Raw genomic sequence first — 19205 nt, 5'->3', positions numbered from 1 at the left:
CTGAAGGCTGAAATGAGGGCCTGCATGAAGGGCCAGTATAAGATAGGAAATAATTTTTTTGAACTTTAAATCATGCAAAGCTATCATAGAGGAGTCACAAGAGTCACATAACCACAATATAGAGCTGGGAATGCAATACAATAGGTCCGCTTTAAATTCTCATTTTATAGTTTCTAGTGACAAACACAAATGACTTGAAACTGTGATTGAGTTCGACTGAAAGACAAAAGATGCATGTTTTATCCTCCAACTGTTCTAGGATTTCACATTTATTTATTTTTTTACATTTGCACAGTTGTTATTCCCAACTGTCTCAGGTCCCTGTGCAGCTGATGATGAATGTAATTTTGCTGAACCTCACTTCCTTCTCTGTATGTAGAAATACTTGACTCAAGGTCGTCTGTAGTGGAGGCTTGTTTGTCATTCAGTTCTAATTGTTTAGCCACAGGGATAGCCAACAGTTCATAGCCCTGACGAGGAATGGTTAGATCTAATTACCTGCTAAGATTTTTCCTTGTGGTGTCAGCTCGATGAGGGTGAGCCAGTGGGGGAGGTTGATTTCAAGCAATCTGGGCAATTACTGAAGGCGATGAGCTACGACTGAAAGAGCTGCACTCTGCTCCTCTATTTCACGCTGTATTGTGATTGGTGTGTATGCTGCTTAATGTTTGCCTTTTTGTCATTATTTACTTAATGGACTGATGTTGTTTTCCACTAAGTGAAGAAAGCCTTTTAATTGTCAGGCCTATCCTCAGATGATGCTTTAAAGTTGCCAATTAGCAAGACAGGGTTGATGTAGCTAGAGTATTCACAGATGTCATTGGTCACAGTTTTGGCCCTTTATTGGAATAAAGCCAAGTAAGGGATGAGTCTTAAAGGGACTACAGAATGAAACCCTTCATAACTATTATTCTTTTATTTATTTTATATATTTTGTTGGGCCTAAATGACAAACATACATACTCCAGGACCAAGAGCCCATGTTTATTGTGATAAATTGTAATTATTATACGTTAGATCAATATAACTTTGTTAAATAACTGACTTTTAAACTTTTGATGCAAAGTTGGGTTTCACATTGACTCTCACTCTATAACTGTGGCGATGACTTCTTTTGCATCAGTTCTTTTCAGCCATGTGCCTGAGGACGTGATATCACAACTGCTGAGTTGTACTTTCACGCTCACGTTTCTCTGGTGTGCTTCATACGTATTACTCATCAGCTTTAGCCATGCATGAAAACTAATCAGCTTATTGCTGTCATCAACACACGCATACAGCCGCATGCATCCCGTTCCCAGCCTCTCGACATACACATGTGACCGTAATGTGAATACCTGTGAGTGTGAGTGAGCACCTTTTGCTGCAGGCACTAGCAGAATTTGATTGGGTGTTGCTGGTATTACCAGTTTTAAAGATGTACATGTTAGTTAAACAGAACATTAAAAGTCACGATGGACTACTTTCTGTTTGCTGCTGCATCACCTTGCAGGTGGAATTTTCTGTTGCCAAGGAGTTAATTATTCAAGGACAATAAGAAAGTGTCTTGACAGCACAGGACTGATGTTCTATTACAGACAATCTCAGAGCTCAGTCTCATGAGGGCCTTAGTGATTTAAACCCAGTTTGAGGGGCAGTCATTTATGTATGTACGATTGAATAGTCTTTAACGGTCTAAAATAATTTGATTAGTACAATCAGAAATTTGTTTCACATGACCAAATAGTGAAGTGACAACCTTGATCTGTGTTGAGGTAAATTGTTAACATGACTTGAATGCAACATTCAGTCTGTGTTGCTTTTTATGTTATGTTGTGTGATTTTGTTTACTGACCCGCCTCTTGAACTTGATTGTTTAATGTTTGCTTATTGCTTTCATAGCAATCCTTTATTATTGTTGTAATCTGCCAGCAATACAATACAGACTTTTCATGTGACTAGGAGTATGCTCCTAGTCACATGAAAATGGTTTTGCAGCTATCCCAGATCAATATTATTGGCTTGGATTGATATCATGGATGTCATAATAGGGTAATCACACACTGTGTATTTGTCTGTTGCCAGTAAAGGGAAAGTAATAATACAGTGCTGATTTGCATCATATTAGCATTCAGTAAGTGTTTGATGGTGCAGGAAGTTGTTGTTGTTTACTCTCCTTATATACAAACAGTCCTAACAAATCTTACTTCTTTTCATGGTTTTGTTTCTTTTACAATGGAAGAACCAAATTATTGAGTTGTTTCGGTAGCATTGCATTCTTTAAGATACAAAAAAGACATTATACAACCATGCTGCATTGGGTAGTCTTTTGCACTAGAACAGAATTAATCTATTTCAGTCTTTTCTCTTCTAATTGTTCCTCAAGGCTTATACGTGAAGTGTCAAATCCCACATCACACTGGCATCCCCTGTGTGGTTTTTGCTGGGGCAGGTGTCATGTGCTAATTCTCTGTCCCACAAGAGACCCTCCTCAGACCCAGGCTGTGGTGGTGGCCAGGTGCTGTTCAGGTGTGCACTCAGTTTCCACTGCAGTGTGGGTCACAGGTGCTGCCTATGCTGCTCCCTCTCCCAACTCTGTCATTCACACCCGTACACACACACACACACACACACACACACACACACACACACACACACAGTACAGTGCAAGCTTTCACAGTAAGAGCTGAATACAGTATTGTCATGGTAAGAAATTCACTTTATCAGAATTGACTGCAAAATGTTTATATCTTCTGTCTATAAGACAAGAACAGAGAGCAGAGAAAGGAAGTCGAGGAGACACGGTGCAGTACAGTTTAGTGGATGTAGCCGGTCATTATGCAGAGCTGCAGGGTGTGCTTATCTATTACCGTGGTCAGTGGAGCATGAAGAGCTGAAGACGAGCTGAAAGGGCGCAAATCCCCTTTCTCCATCCCAATGCCGCCCACATCTCCCCGCACATCCGAGCCCTCCCCGCCCTCGTGCTTCTCTTAACCCATCTCGGTTCTGCCCAGCCCCGGCCGTGCCTCCCTTTGGCCCTGGCCCCCAGCATGCGACTGGCAAGGATGCCCAGCTGCAGAGGATCAGCTGTAGTCTTAGTAGGCCTGGAGGGCTGTCTCTCCAAAGAGGAAAGAAGAGCTGGGGCATGGCCAAGGTATGATATAAGTCTCTAGGAAGCACCGTGATTGTATTTGTCAGTGAAGGTGTCTTGCTCGTAGCTCGTTTCACTGCATTTTAAATGAGAGAATGCTTGTAATATACAGTATATTGATTGGCATGGCCCATAGTAGGCAGCTTTTACATGTGTGCCCGCAGATGTTTGCACCACAAAAGAGTCAAATTCTGTCCCATTGTGCTTATTGGCCTTCTTGTATATCCCACGTCTCTCTCTCTCTATTCCACTCTCTTCCTTTCTTTTTTCCCTTCCCCCCTTCCTCTTATTTATTTCAAATGATTTCATTCAGAAGAATTACTGTTAGTGGAACAATTAAAGTCTGCTGACAGTGCATGGCACTGCCATTGATGACAGCATTGAATATCTCATGACTGTCTAGTCCTGACCATTTTTTGTCTTGAATCTTCGTTGCAGAAAGCCATACTTACATTTACGTTACATTTATTCATTCAAGTGTGTAGAACTGTAAACTCAAACCGTGCGACTGAGTGTGTGACTCAGTATTGAATTTTATAGCTGGAATAAATTTTCGCATGATCTTTATACATAGCAAGGTTATTCTTTAACTTTGGCGCATTATTGGCACTGACATCTGAAATGTACAGCTCGAGAGCACTGAAGCTACAGTTGTTTTCAATTGAGACCAGCCTGATTATATAGCTCTGTGTCCACAAGCTAACCTGACCGTGAAGCCTGTAAAGCCCGCCCAGTAGAATCGTCGTATGAACCCAGGCTGGGCACAGTTGGGTGACAAATTCATTCTAACCATCCTATCTTTTTTTTTTTCTTGAAATTGATAACTGCACTGCTACAACACGGTGAATTCATGAAATTGACCCCTGAATCCTGGACATCAATCTCTTCATGGACAAGTCGGGTTTTAGTTGAACTTTGTAAAGTTTCCCTCACCTAAAGCAACACATTTGAAAATACATCAAAGGTTGAGTCCTTGTTGGGGTGAACCACAGAAAACCTGGCCCACAGCTGCTGGTTAATTCTCTATGCCTACCACTCCTAACCCCCGCCTCCATTTTTTCCACAGTCACAACTGCTCTCCCAGGCGTCCTGTGTCCATGCTGGGTGTGCTGGCAAACAAAACACTAGATAATGTTACACTCCCTTCTTGCTGGACTGGAGTGGATTGTGATTGGCTAATAAAATGCAAACATTTGTTTCGCCTTTACTCCCACTTGACAATGCCTGACATTTTCTCCTGTGCTGGCACAGCCCTCAGAGTGTGAAGTGTGGGAAGTGTAGAGAGAAGCACGGCTCTGTGAGACTTTACTGCCAGGGAAATGGGGGTGGGAAGGTACTTTTTTTGTCAACTTAAAATCAACAAAACTCTTTTTAAATGGCTGCCACAGTTTTTGCCCTCATACAATGCCATCCCCACAGAGAGCACTCATCAAAAGATGTCTACCCTTCAGGCTGTTTTGTTGTTTTATTTAGTGCAGGCTTGTGTTCTTAAACCGTAGACCGCTTAGGGTTTGCAGGGGTTTTCTGTGTAAGGAAATATGCCCACAGTGCTTGGAGCTGGATCAGCATTCCTAACCCATGTGTGTATCCTTCCTTGTCCTTCACCTCGGCTCTCTGTTGTTTCACTGTTCAACAGTTGTTTGGCATCTGATACCAAACATCGACATACACTTTGATGTCCCACACTGACTTGATTCTAATATCCAACTGGGGGACATTTCTTCAGCTTGTTAACTGCACTCTTGTTTCCCTCTCTCAACCCAAGAGGGGCGATGGTGGTGAGCTTGCATGTGAATGTGTGACGTGATGGGAGCATGTTAGCGTCCCTAGCAAGGCAGCATCCATTACCATGTTGGTGTTCACATGGTGGGAGACGATATATTAGGGAGCTCATCGCCTTTCTCCTCTGAGAGAATGGATGTGTGATTATGAAGTCATCAGCCATGAACCAGTGAGGCTGTGGAGAAGCACCCCTCCTCATGGGTCCTCAGGGTGCCATTGATTGGTGACCATGTGTTTGTGCCTGATAGACTGTGAAATGGTGTGTTGCTGCGCGGCTGTGTCACACCTGCGTCCCACCAAGGTGATTGATTGGTTTGGTCATGTGGAATGTTCCCATCTGGTCCGCAGTAATGCATTTTTTTCCCTCATTCGTGAATAACAAGCACTGGCAGGAGAATAGTTGGGTTCGGAAAAAGGCAAAGGCCAAGCGAAAACATTTTCCCCTTTACAACACCCACCCTTTTTTCTCCCTTTTTAGCAAGTTAGATAAAATTCAAATAAGCCGAGCCGTGGCACCTGATTATCCCGAGAGGGGATAAATACAATCAGGAAATCCACATCTTCTCTCTCTCACAGAGATGGATTTTAGGAGAAAATAAACTGTGTAGCTAGTGCGAAGGGCAGCAGCTCCTGATTTTGAAAGTCATACTTCAGGGCAAAAAATATGCAGTAAAATAAGGGATATCTTTGATCTAGCTGGTAATTTAGACACCTTTTCTTGATTAGTAACCCTTTACAGATTTCTAACCTAATCTAAAAGCAATGGAGGTAATCTTTTTGTCTCACACCCCTCAAGCCTAATGTGTTATTTTGTTTCTCATCCCAGCATTCCTCTTGGTTTGATTTCTCTTAATCCTGGCCCATCTCCTTTAATTGATCTATTCATTCCACCTAATGGCTAATTACACATCAGGCTGCATGAGCAGATGCATTTATCATCATAGTACGTAATAATCAGTGACATTTCAACAAAGAAAAAAAAATAAATATGCAAATAAGAACTCATTAACATTTGCTCTTGCTGTTTTGAATAATGTCACTGCTGACAAGGCTGTATGCTGAAATTAATGTTGAGCTTAGGGCAAGGGAGACATGTTTCATCAGTGTTTTGTGGCTCTATCTGTCTCTTCATCCTACTGTTGTTCCTGATGCTGGGCTGTAGACTTTGTCCCTCAGCCGAGGGAGGAAGCTGCTACCTTCCTTTGCTGTTTCCTTATCTACACTGACCTAACCTCTAACCCAGCCAGCTTTTAATTACTGTCTGACAGAACCTGCTGGAAGCATCAAACGGCTTTGACAGGATGGATATACTCAAACTCGTGTTGTCAAAAGGAAACAAAAGAGGCATTTTAAAAGGTATGGGGGAAAAGTGAGCGAGTGTACATCACATTTTTCCTTGTGCCATCTCTTGTAGCCTGAGGAATGTATTAGTAACCACGGACCCTTTCTAACTTTATATTGGGTAGCGTATCCTGTTGTCAGTTTATGATTTAATCATCATAGAATCAGGTCTTTGTATTGAACTCTTTTTCATGGAAACCAACAGAAAATCAACACAAACTTGTGTAAGAGTTTGAAGGTCTTTGAGCGTTCAACAGAAATTGTAAAGAGTTAATAAAAACATTTATTTTTGCCATGACTTAGTCCTGGTAGGGGTCCGAGATTAGGAAATGCTCTATTAACTTGACAGGATTAATGTTTTGTGGTTCAGGGCCATGGAATACATCACATGGGAACATGAGCACAGACACACGGACACCAACAGCAAACACGTGTGTCCTGAGAGAGAAAAACAAATCAAGAGAGCTGGCGTGTGATAAGTTGATTTTGTTTCTACATTAACAGCATTTCCTCATCCTGTATTATGTGTTTGTTTTTACGGTCTTGGCTTTCTTTGGATCGAGGAAAATGGACTTGTTTTCTGGATGGAAAAACAGAGGCCCTTGGAATGCATCTAAGAGGCGGTGAAGCACGCTTACTAATTGGCTGTTTTTGTGGTGAGGGTTTTGAATTGATCCCTGGAGACGCTTAGGTCACTACCTCTCACATTATCAGAAGAAGGGGCTGGACGCAGTGCTATGTCGTGCTGTACTGCAGCCCTGTGATCAATAAGGAAGCTCACTGTGAATGACTGGCCAGCTTGCTTTTTACTTCAGTAAGATTTCAGCACATTATGTGGTTTATTCACTAATTAATGAAGCTTGCATTCTCTTTCACATATTATATTTTACATACCAAGTCATATTAACGATTGATTATTAGATAGTCAAACATATGTTGCTTTTTATTAACTCATTAATTCTGATTTAAATGATTGTGCAACAGTCAAACAACTTTCTTTTTTTTTGTAGAGGTACAACAGATATGAATTTGAAGACACTGATCACATGGAAAATAAGTGGTCATTAACAAAGTTAAAGGACTCAAGAACATAAAAACTACTGCTCACAAACAATTTATAATTATTGAAATTCAACTGGTGTACTAGTGCTTTCTAGGTGCTTGTTTTATGTGTTTGGTCTGCCACAACTGATTTTTTTATACTGTTGTTATCTCATTACAGAATGAAGTGGAATGAATATTTGTGGTGGTTCAAACTTTTGCACTAACAAGTCTCTTTGAGCAAAGCCCATAACAACGATCTTGTATAGTGTGGCTGTGTAAAGGCCAGCGGAGGAACGGGTGTCCGGGACACTTAGAGGGTATAATAGTATAATGCTTAAATTTGGCCTATATGGCAGAATGAGTAGAAACAAGCCCCTCTTTATAAGGGCACACAACAGCAGGCTGGATGATGGAAAAACAGTGAAAGACAGAGAGTACGAGATTCTTGGGTTGGTTAAACAATAGCTGAAGTCCAATACAAAATTCTAAATTTAGCAGAAACTGGGCACAGCGTATCACTCAGATGTCATCATGCTTTGTGGCAAACCGTGATGGTACTGTAGTGCCATGCGTTACAGGCACATTATTAAGGATATCCTTCTTCAGAGTACCTTACGATGATTCCTGCCCTGACAAAACCTCATCTACACAAGAGTGGCTTACACACTCTATACATAACGTGGATGTGAAAGTCCTTGAGTGGCACAATATAGTAATGCATGAATGTTTTAAAATCTGAGGATTGACTTCATGATAGCTGTTCACAGATGCTCCCTGTCCAACTTGACTGAGCCTGTGCAAATCTGAGATAGTATAATGCACATATTGGAAAGTGCAAAGCTGAACAAATGTAGGCAAGAAGATTCAGAAACCGACCGAAACAACGACACAAACTTCCATGGTCTCCTGTTGCGGTTCCGAGGGATAGAACCACGAAGGCCTATATTTTGTAAATATTACACATAAATCTATTTTATTGTCTTCCAACTGCGTGTGTCACGTGACTATTTTGGTTCAGTCATGATTGAATGATCATGCCTGCAAGTTAGACTAGTTTAATTAACCCACGATGGATAATAATAATAATAATAATAATAATAATAATTCAATAATACAAAGCAGAAGAAGAAAAATCGAGGTTTGAACCGAACCCTGAATTTGGAGAATCGTTACACCCGTAATGGCTATACATAGGTTTTGAATATTATGAACAGCTAGTGAGCAGTGGTTTCTATGAGGATTATAAGAGTAAAGCAAGGACATTTAGTTTTTTCCCACAAATTGTCAGTGGAAATATTAGCAACTACATTTAGTTATGTTTTCTTTTCTTTCTCTTATATTAATCTGCCTGAAGATAAATTATTCTACAGTGAAATGCTTCACAGTCATGGTTACACATTCGCACCTCTGAGTGATGAGCTAATGAGCAGCTTCACAGAATATTGATGTAATATTTTTTCCCTGTGAGATAAATTTTTCATTGCATAGGGGATATACTGAGTGACAGTCTGCATATGTAAATTTATATTATGATGGTGATTACAGTTATTAAGCCACTTTACTCGTGTTACTGTTTACACTTTGTATCATTTGCATATTTGCTCTTTTAAGGCAAATAATGACTTTTACTTCTCATCAATCACTGTACTTTAGTAGGTATGCGACACAAAAAGAAAAAACCACACATAGTCGCACGTAGCTTGGCTCAGAACAAATGGGCTTACTCAAGAAATGATGATGATAATAATAATAATAATAATAATATTATTATTATTATTATTATTATTGTTATTATTATTAATGTTGCTCTTGTTGTGGCTGTGATCACACTGGCTTTCTCAGAGGAGGGAAAACAAAGCATTGGTAATAACAAGTTAGTCATGAAACTGATTAATTCTCCTTTTATTTGTTTCTCTCTCTCTGTCATAGTAGGAATGATCTTTGATTTATTAGGTAGTATTTCCAACTAAAATACCAACTTCAGATTTAGCAACTTGGGTTTTTTTTAATTTTTTTATTTGGGAAATACAGATTATTATACTGACCTATTTTCCTCACAATGAGTCACTGTAAATGTGTGTCAGACAGGAGATTGTGTCACTGCATGATAAGGGTACATTTTATTCAGCTAATTTAAGCTCCTGGTTTTAGAACTGGCCGACCCAGCAGTATGTTCCACTTGATATATCACTTTGTTCTACTTTAGTTCAGCATAACAGATTTGCATTCTCCTGATACGTGAATAGCATTTCCACCACCTAGTCTTTTATAAACAGGGGTTGAAGTTGAAACATAGGGATTTAAACTGTGTCTCCGTTGCACACATGACATAAGGAATCAGCTTCAAAAGTGTTGGTCGCCTTTTGTCACATTGTTTCTTTAATGTCTGTTTTATCTGCTAAAGTTAGAAACATACCTACTGGTTGTTTCCAGCGGGACTTTCAGAAGAAGACCGAGGAGAGCAGAAGGGCAGACTAGTTACTGCTTGATGGCATTTTTAACAGACTTTGCCCTGTTAATGGATATGTTTTAGGTTCTACACTACTCATGTATAAACTTGATTATTGTTTCATCTTCTTCTAGTTTACAGAAAATAATTTACCCAACTACATTTCAAAGCAAATACTCTAATAACAAGAGGTGACTAATTATCCTTGAGAAACACTGTCTATACAATTGATGCATCAGTTAAACCAAGGACAGCATTTTTTTCATCCATGAGCATGGGGAACCTTTCAGTACTAAAAAACAGGCTTCTATCAGGTCGAAAAGCACCTTCTTTCAAATTGTAATAATACAGAGGTGTTGATCTATTCTGCTACACTGAAAGGACAATAGTGACTTGAGCTACTGCTCCTTATTATAATTTGAAAATGTTATGTATTCCTGCCTGAACCAATTCTGTCAATTTTAAATGACATTGCTGTGAGCTTTCTCGGATTTACCAAATCCAGATCAGTTCCCATTAGAAGAACAAGGTTCAGTCAGTACTTTGAAGAAAAAAAGATTTTATTACATTTCAACTCGTGTTATATGTTCATGCAGATATTTATACAGAGTGGGAAACAGAAAGGAAGGGTGTGTAACTGAGGTTATAGACTGAATCAAAGCTTGGACATTGCATCCATTTGCGTGCTAAGGCTCTGATGCTCCCAGTGCCGTGTTTACAATAAAAGTAACTTAAATTGATACACTGTTGATAACTTCCTAATGGAGGAAAAAGGGGCAGCAACAGTCATATAGACGCCTGTCAAATGTAATATTGTCAAATTTTAAGAACATTAAGTTATTTAAAAAAATAAGTTGCATAGAAGAATCAGACGTAATGGCTGTAGTTTATGGTATGAAAGAAAATGTTTCACTCATTTTACACAAGCATTTTCTCATTGTAACAAGTTTAGTTTAGATGCATTGGCAAGAAAATTTGGTACATGTTCATGCATGGTATTTTGCTCAGTGATCTGTTGGTTGTATTGTATGTTCCTGTGTATTCTAGCTTTAGGCTCCAGAGCATCTCAGCAGACTTTCTTTTGCCAGGCGAGGGGTGGGGGTGGGGGTGTGGCTGCTTCTCTGTGTCACAGTGTGGACTGAGGCATTGTTTTCACAAACACATATGTCTGCCCAGGTAGACCCTGAAACTACAACAGTGACCATTAATTATTCACATAAGGCACAGTGTGTGTGACAAAACGCATGCTGCCAATGAATATTTAACATGACCAAACCTTTTCCTCGCAAGACATTTTAGGAATGAAAATGAATTTCACTGAACTGCCTTTGGATATTAGACAGGAAATAAAGAAATTAAAATTCTCTGTCAAAGGAGATGTTTCATCATCCTGCCATGATAGGGAACGTTGGTGGTAAGCGACAACTTAATCCTATTTTCCTTTTGCAAGAGCGATGGCTCAGAACTGCATCACATTATTGTTACAAGAGAAGCAGCTTTGCCAGTTAAACCATCTTCCCTGATTTCCTCCGCTTCCTTATTCTCTAGAGACAGTCGGCACAGATGCTGAACAACTGTCTCCTGCAGGACTGCTCAGATAAGCACAAGTGAATTCTCTTAGATGTGCCTCTGTTCACCTGTGCTTGTGAAAGCAATGTTCAGATCAGTCATTGTGCGACAAAAGATCCGGGCTATGCAAGTTTTTAACACACAAAAAAATATTTACCTTTTCCCCAGAGTAAACAGAATTTAGTTCCAGCGCTTGTGTCTGTGCTTGTAATATCTGGAAGTCTGACAAAAAATAATGTACGATACTGTTAAAGTTATTCATCATTCTCCCCGAGGAGCACTCGTTTATTTGTTTGTTTGTTTTTCCTGGGGAGTAAAACTGCTGAGTTTGGATATTGCGATGTGAATGATTCATGTGTGTTGTGTGCTATAAGTTTTATTTTTTCTTCCTTCAAGGGGTGACACTGATAGAATGGCTCCCTGACAATTATCACTCAGTAATTAATCCACTGAAAACACAAATTTTTTAGCACAATGAACTTTACTTACAGAAGTGCCGGTTTTGTTTTGTCTTTTCTTAAGAGGTTTGTCACAGTGAGGAACCATTCTGCTACAACTGAGAGAACTACGAAGGCCCCACTTGTCTAAACTACTGTATCTCTGTTGAATAGTTTAGTACATAGTACAGAAGGACCTGAGGGAGTGCCATTTCTATGAAATGCAATGATGGAAACATGAGTTAATTTGGAATGACTGTTTTAAAGCTCATGTAGGCTGAACAGTTTACTGCAAGACAGTGAAACATATCAAATAAATGTCAGTCAGTCTGTTTTTTCACCCATCCCCCTGATCCCATCCCTCCTTCCTTCTTTCCCTCTATGCTTCCAGCCAGCATCAGATAATATCAAAGTAGAATACAGATAAAAGAGAGAAAATACAAACAAAACTGAGCTGGTTATCTCAGTAAAAGAAACAACACCTCTAACATTTGCTGATGGTATTTTATTAGTGTAGGGAAATAAGCTCTTCTGCACTTGTCATCAAGATTTGTGCATTTCTGTGTATGTTTACGTGTTTTTACATGTATGTTATGTCAGTATACAGCATATGTAAATATGCACTTACATTTAAGCTGCCTATGTTCCTATGTATGTATTGTGACCATAGCATCAAAATGAAATCATATGACAAAGACCATGACAATACCCAGCACCTTCTAGCACATTTGTGGACCTCTAAAGGTCTCTAAAGGTATGGTGAGCATTCAGGTGGTGGTTTAAATCACCAAACTGCGAGGGACAGCATGTGTGGGGAAAGGGAACTTGTACTGTGGCTTGTTAGGTGTTAATGTGAGGACCCTGATGAATGTTACAAACTGTTTTATCATAGCTTTTACATTGAATTGGCTAAATAATAAATGATAAAGACCCGAATAGGCACAGTTATATACAGTTAATTTTATTAAGTGGCAGAACAAAACAAGGAGGACACAGCATGTAATCTATTATTCAGTGTTAATCCAGGTGTGTGCTGAAGTATCATAAAAGATAACGATTGTTATTAATGTCCTTTCTGTGTTTTTACAGGTAAATCAGAGAGAACTTCATTTATTGGCTATGGGAGGGATCCTGGAGCATCTGGCTGCCAGGTGAGTTTCTCCCCAGAAGTTCATGTTGCTCCTAAAAGTGCTCCTAAATAAGGCTGAAGGATTTGGAGAAAAAATCTAATTGTGATTTTTCTACCAGATATTGCAATTACGATTCGATTTTTTTTTTTTTTATTGAAGTTTTGCTAAATTTCAATATTCACTGCCAGTCTATTTTTGATGGAAGCTGCGTCAAGCAGCACAGAGCAGATGAACCAGGAAGGAAGTCAGACACAGAACGGCATAGAGAATCCGGTCGATTTTCAAAACAAAACACCCTTTGCAGACTCCCGATTGTACATCACCAATAATCACAGTTAAAACAGACAAAAAAGAAACAATTTAACTACGTAGCCTATTTAACCATAGTAGAAGCACAAAAATCAAGGATAACTGAACAAATAAGCAAAATCTGAACAAGTCAGCAGAATCAGACAGGCAAAACGCTTTTATTGAAATGTTCCATGTGGATATGTAACGTTAGCCTGCAGAGAGCGGAACGGAACGGGCTTACCGTTATCCGTAGTTGAAGCACACAAAATGACAAATTAACAACACATCAGCAACATAGGAACACTTCAATGTGCTTTGACGCCGGTGTTCTATCGATTTATGCTACCTATCGAGATGTGGTACTTAGCGGTTCTGCGCATGGGCATGACCCACAAGAGTGGTCTGTTTCCATGCCCATAAATCTGTGCAACCTTGCTGTAAGGCATGCCGTCGAGACATTGGCTGATCATCAGCAATATCAAAATATAATCATTATTGGTATATCAGAATACGCTGCCCTTGATGTCTTAATAAAGATAGCATAATATAGTAGCCTATTTCAACATGCTCCCCATCTCCTCACAGTACACATGGAGTGAGAAATGGTGCAATATAAATTGACTCTGTAGTGGGAGCATTATTTGATAGGGGATATTATTCTATCAGAACACGCTACCCCTGAAATGATGTTATAATATAATCAAAAAAAAGAAGACGTCATAATAGTGTGAGAGTTCAAACTTTATGGGATTGGAAAAGGGAACACATAAGGTAGCATTTATCGATAGAGCAGAGCAACTCAATAGACTCTGCTATCGATTTGCGCTACAGTAGCATTTTTCGACAAGGCAGCAGATATCGCCGTACGAAACCACGGCACTGTGTCAGTTCGGCTGGCACCATTAACCCATGTTTTCCTCTAGTTTCGTTTGTTGTTGTAAAATGTACACGCCCTGTGTCCACTCCGATTGGTGAGTAGGACTGCAACAGGAGGTGCATGGCATTTTCTAAATGTTATGCTGTCAGTGGTCTGTAATAGAAAAACAGCGAACATTAAGGTGAGCAGTTAAAGCTCAGCAGAGTTTCCATGTTAACGTTTTATTCCAGATAGATAGATGTGAAAAACATGAATTTACTCCTGTGTTTTGACTCTCAGGCAGTACGGTTATTTAGTCAGGTCTTTTAGACTTTGCTTTTCTTCCTCTGATGTCAAAAAAGGAATCCATGCCTTTATTTAATCAGTGTTGGATTATTGTAAATTAATCTATTTCTGTCTAAATAAGAGCTCCCTTCATCATAACTACCACAAAAACAACAGTCAGGCTTTGCCGCGACTGGGAGTCCACTCTCTACTTCATTGTAACTTCCTTTCATTGGCTTCTATTTTAGAATTGATTTCAAGTTCTTACTCTTCTTAAACTCTTAATTTCAAAGAGATTACAAGACTAAAATACTGACCCTTTGAGAAACTGAAAGATTCTTACAGGTATCCATATATCCATTATTAAACTATATGTGACTGGGATCAGTCTCGGGGTAGGGGAGGCTCTGTCATTTCAAAAATCTCTTCTGGTATAAATTCCTGAAGTTCCTGTTATGGAAATGGCTTTTTGAAATGCAATTCAATATGAAAGAATCTTGGCCTTCTTTAACATCACACTACTTGGTCACACATAGTTGGACACTTTGGATCAGATAGAGAGAATATTTAAGAAAATGCTTCTTTTTTGATCAAAGCATTTTAGAGGGTATACCATTTAAGACATTTGAGTAGGAGTTGAGGAATGTGTGCAAAGCTGTAGCTGCTGAGTTCTGAGATTAATGGACAGGAAAAAATCTTATTTCTTTCCACAGAACATCTGCAAAGAATGTAAGGGCGTGAACAGCCATAATAATGTTAAAAATAAAATAAATAAAAATAACCAGTGGAAGAGTTGCACAGCACAACATTTTTAATCCTGTCATTAGATGTATTGATTTATAGCCTGCCCTATATGTAACCTTTCAGTGTGTGCTCTGTCAACAGGTTAAGCCAAATAAATTAATAAGACAATTGATCTCATGATCTACGTGACACATGGCAGGCAGCCATGTTGCAACTACTGTACTGTATCCAAAAATGTCCTGACTCAGAGGAGAACCCTGCTGGGGTTTTGATTCAGATTTTCATTCAGTTCTACCTGTAAGTGCTCAGGTACATTTCACATGAGCTACAAATATGTTTTTATTTAAATCTGAATATCTGAATCTGTGTCACAAAGTCTCCTACTAACTAAACTCTGCATATGATATGGAGTTTTGTCTCGTCTCGAGGTGCAAAGGTTTCAAACTGCTATTACTAACGACAAAGCATTGAAGCTGCAAGAATTTGGCTTTGATTCTTGCATAACTGCATACATTAAATTTAATTCAGAGATGTTCACAAGGAGAGGAACAAGCATCCAAGTTTGCACGACTCCTTGGTGGTTCCTCCCTGAATAGTTATAATAGTATAAAAGAGGCCAGAGCCAGTGTTGCTTCAGGGATTCAGTATGATTGAACGAAGGCAACAGCAGTAGTGGGCCTGTTGTTCCATGTGAATGCTGCAGCACCAGTGACAGGTTGTCGTTTTACAGAACCTGATTTTATTTTTATTTTTTTTTCAGATTACATTTGTGTTACGTTGTGTCTGACAGTTTTGTATGACCTACATTTTAGTTCACAGAAGTACTGTTAGTTCCTTTTATAGCACATTTCATGTAAGTTTATTACAAATATTAACACTAAATGGGGTTTATTTTGAGTTTGTCAATCAAAAATCAGAGTTGTTGGAAAGGTCTCCATGGTTCCTGCATCAATCCTCAGCCTAGGGGCGGGTGGGGGGAGGGGGGGCACGTGAGGCGCATTTTCAAGCCAAATACTACACATCACTCTGAGTTGTACTCGCTCACATGATCCTTGGTCTGCAGCCGATTACTCTAATTAGAACAAGCTCTTAATTGGCCTCTTAACCCAGTTAGTAGGGGTTGTGGGGGTCAAATAGATATTGGTAATAGGATGACCTGGAGAGCTTTTCAAAGGTTGGCACAGTCTGTGACAGAATAAACAGGAGTAAGATATCCCACATGTGATATGGTCCATTGCAACAATTTTCTAGGTTTGATCTGTTTAATGGTTTTAATATTAGGGTATTTGCTATTTACAGTGATCTCATTCTTGACGCTTTTTAATATTGTGTTACTTAGAACAAAACTGTTCTGACGTTAAATGCAGATTGCATAATATAAATAGAGACTAAACTGACTATAAGATTGTTATTTATACTACAAACAACAAGTAAACATACACTTCTGACAAACAGAGCTGAAATAATCCTTTAGTTTTAAGCATTTGTGCGTTTGCTTTCTCTTTCAGTCCTCTCTGAGGTCGGACATCGGGGTGGTGAGTCCTAGTTCAGTGACTACGTCAGGGAAGTCGGCTGCGCCATTATACTCCTTCACTGCAGCCAATCCTAGAAGACGTTCTCTACAAGATCCTCCGCCCATCGGTCAGTGCCATCTCGATCATTATAAGGAAAATGCCCTAAAATGTATATTCTAGGTTTTTTTCTTTCCTGGGATAAATGTAGATCATATTTAAAATAATCCAAACTTTACAATAGACAGAATCCAACTCAATACTTTTTGTTGATGACACAGTTTCACAAAAAAAGTATAAAAGGTATGTTTTTAAATTATAAATTTTTCTTGCAAGTGGATAATCCTGCTACATTGTCTGTTTACCTAGTGCCACTCTGGAGTGAGTATACTGTGGCAGTGATACATTTAACATAGCACTCTTGAAGCAACGTTGATTATCGCAAGCATGGTCAGTACCACTCAGTATGCGAACAACCCTTTCAAAAAGGCTAGCCCTCTTCAGTCCACAGCTAAAGCACACATCATTTTACCAATATCAACATGTCCAGTTTAGGGTAGAGATTGTAACATTGTAGGTCAGTGCTATAAGCCCCTGTTCAAAGCACACAGTGTAAATGTAGTGGAAAACAAATAAAATCGAAGTGGAATTAGACTAGACTGGTTAAGCGAAGGCTTGCAAATGATGAATTTCAGCACTCCTTTTCAAAATGAAAATGTAATGTAGGAGTATCTGAAGTTGTAATTTTTCTTTTTGAATTTGAAATCTTTTAAATTTGAAAATCATAATTCTATCACAAATAATGCTTTACATTGTTTGTTTGTTTACAGCACAGTTGCCCCGTTTTTTACCTGTGAATGAATAAATGTGCTTTCATCTCTCCACAGATCCTCTACAAACAAAAAAGGTTCGCAAGGTCCCTCCTGGCCTGCCTTCATCTGTGAGTGGAAGATCATCTACCTCTCATATAAATAGATTTCACAGTGAGCACACACACACACACACACACACACACACACACACACACACACACACACACACACAAACACACACCTATGCTTCTCACACACCCTCCCTCTCAGAACACAAAGAGCGCTCTTGACATCACAACCACATCACTTGACATCACCACCGGGAATACAGTTGTTTTTCGTGGGTCTCGCTCAGCAGTGACGCCAGCCGTGCCTGTTTGTTTACAAAGTTCTTACTTTTAATGTTTGTTGTTTACATGCTTGTTGTAAAATGTTAGTATATAAGTGTCTCTGTAGGGCACATTGTTCTGTACATTTTTGTGGTTGTATGTGTGTGTGCGTGTGTATGAGCGCGCATACACTTATGCACCTTGAGGTGATTGATTTTCGGTGCTACCCTGTCACAGTCTAGCTTCCTCACAGCCTCTCCTGGGAGAAAGAGAGCCTGTCAGAGCCAATCCCCAGCTCTGCTCTTTTGATGTTTAATTAGTCATTACGTAGCCGAACAGGAGGACAGACAGAGATTAATAGCACAGAATATCTGAAATTTCTGTTGGTAATGATCCCAGTGGAGCAGAAACCATTAGGATGCAGAGAAGTGTGGAGCTCAGCTTGCATTCGCTTAGACAGGGGGTGTTGGAGTTCATTAATATGCATAAATCAGTAAGTCAGATGTTCATTGTTAAAACCCTGGTGGATTGGCAAAGGTTGCCTTATGCTTTGCCTTAAATTCCTAGAACTGGTACAAGACAATGATTTTTTTCTTTTCTTTTTAATAAGAAGCAACTGGTTTACCAAAATCCCCACCTTCGTCTTTCCTTAAACAATGAATTTTTTATTTTTTTTTTCCTCCTTGGTGAGGGGAGTCTGAGACTGGATTTTCCTTTCAGAGCTTTGATAATCGTCACCTCTGCTGCTGTTACTCTGAAATCAAATATGGAACAGGCCGCGGAACATAAAAGGCTGTCATGTGTTTTGTTTCTGGATTTGTATTTGAAAAGAAGTTTGTCAGAGCATGAGGGAGAGAAGCAGTCTCTGGCAGCAGCAGGAACGCGTGCTGCCTTCCTCTTTAAGTAAGTGATATATTTGAGGTCTTGTCAGACGGAGGGAGGGAGGCAAAGAATGGTTGCCTCGCGGGTTACATCTCTTTGTTGTGTAAATGGACGCTGGGCTTTTATTTGTCAGTACTTAACACATGGGCGCAGGTGCGGTTCTGTGACTCATAAGAGTACAATCAGCAGTACAATACAAGATGGGGAAATACAGTGACGGAGCATAGGATAAAATGCAGCTTCTTCTTGTCACTCAGCACTGCTCAGAAGATAAAGCCTGGAGCTTGGAGGAATTATCCCAGTTAGTCTTTGATCCCATTTGAAAGAATAATGATGGCAGCGTTGAATAAAGGGCTATAGGTCTCTTATAACCTGCTGACAGAAAAAGGAAAACATAAAGCCAGTTTTTTGATAGGTGGTATATGTGAAAAAATGTTTGAGTGGGAGGTTGTCTGTTAGGGGGTGTTAGGATATTGGTATTGGACTAATAGGTAGCATAGGTGAGGGATTATTGGATGATGTAGATGGCTACTTTTGGCCCTTAAATGTGTAAAGCGACTGTTGTGATAGCTTTATATCTAAGGATGGTTATCAGCCAAGACCCATGTTTGTG

The 19205-nt window shown here is 39.5% G+C and overlaps 1 protein-coding gene across 5 annotated transcripts in view; it reads left to right on the top strand.

Moving 5' to 3' along the window:
* Positions 1–19205, top strand: part of tcf12 (transcription factor 12) — a 79662-nt gene that overhangs the window by 25480 nt on the left and 34977 nt on the right. For 4 of the 5 annotated variants that reach the window (XM_046031932.1, XM_046031928.1, XM_046031927.1 and 1 more), the window contains exons 6-8: positions 12842–12903; positions 16567–16699; positions 17457–17509. In XM_046031932.1, coding sequence (XP_045887888.1) covers positions 12842–12903; positions 16567–16699; positions 17457–17509 — 248 coding nt within the window. Of the gene's footprint in view, positions 1–6842; positions 6910–12841; positions 12904–16566; positions 16700–17456; positions 17510–19205 lie in introns of those variants that run through there. The other variant, XM_046031930.1, reaches the window with a different exon arrangement.

This window comes from Micropterus dolomieu, linkage group LG20 (genome assembly GCF_021292245.1).
Source record: "Micropterus dolomieu isolate WLL.071019.BEF.003 ecotype Adirondacks linkage group LG20, ASM2129224v1, whole genome shotgun sequence".
Lineage (NCBI taxonomy): Eukaryota > Metazoa > Chordata > Actinopteri > Centrarchiformes > Centrarchidae > Micropterus > Micropterus dolomieu.
The sequence above is the reverse complement of the archived record's forward strand: the minus strand, read 5'-3'. Positions and strand labels throughout refer to the sequence as shown.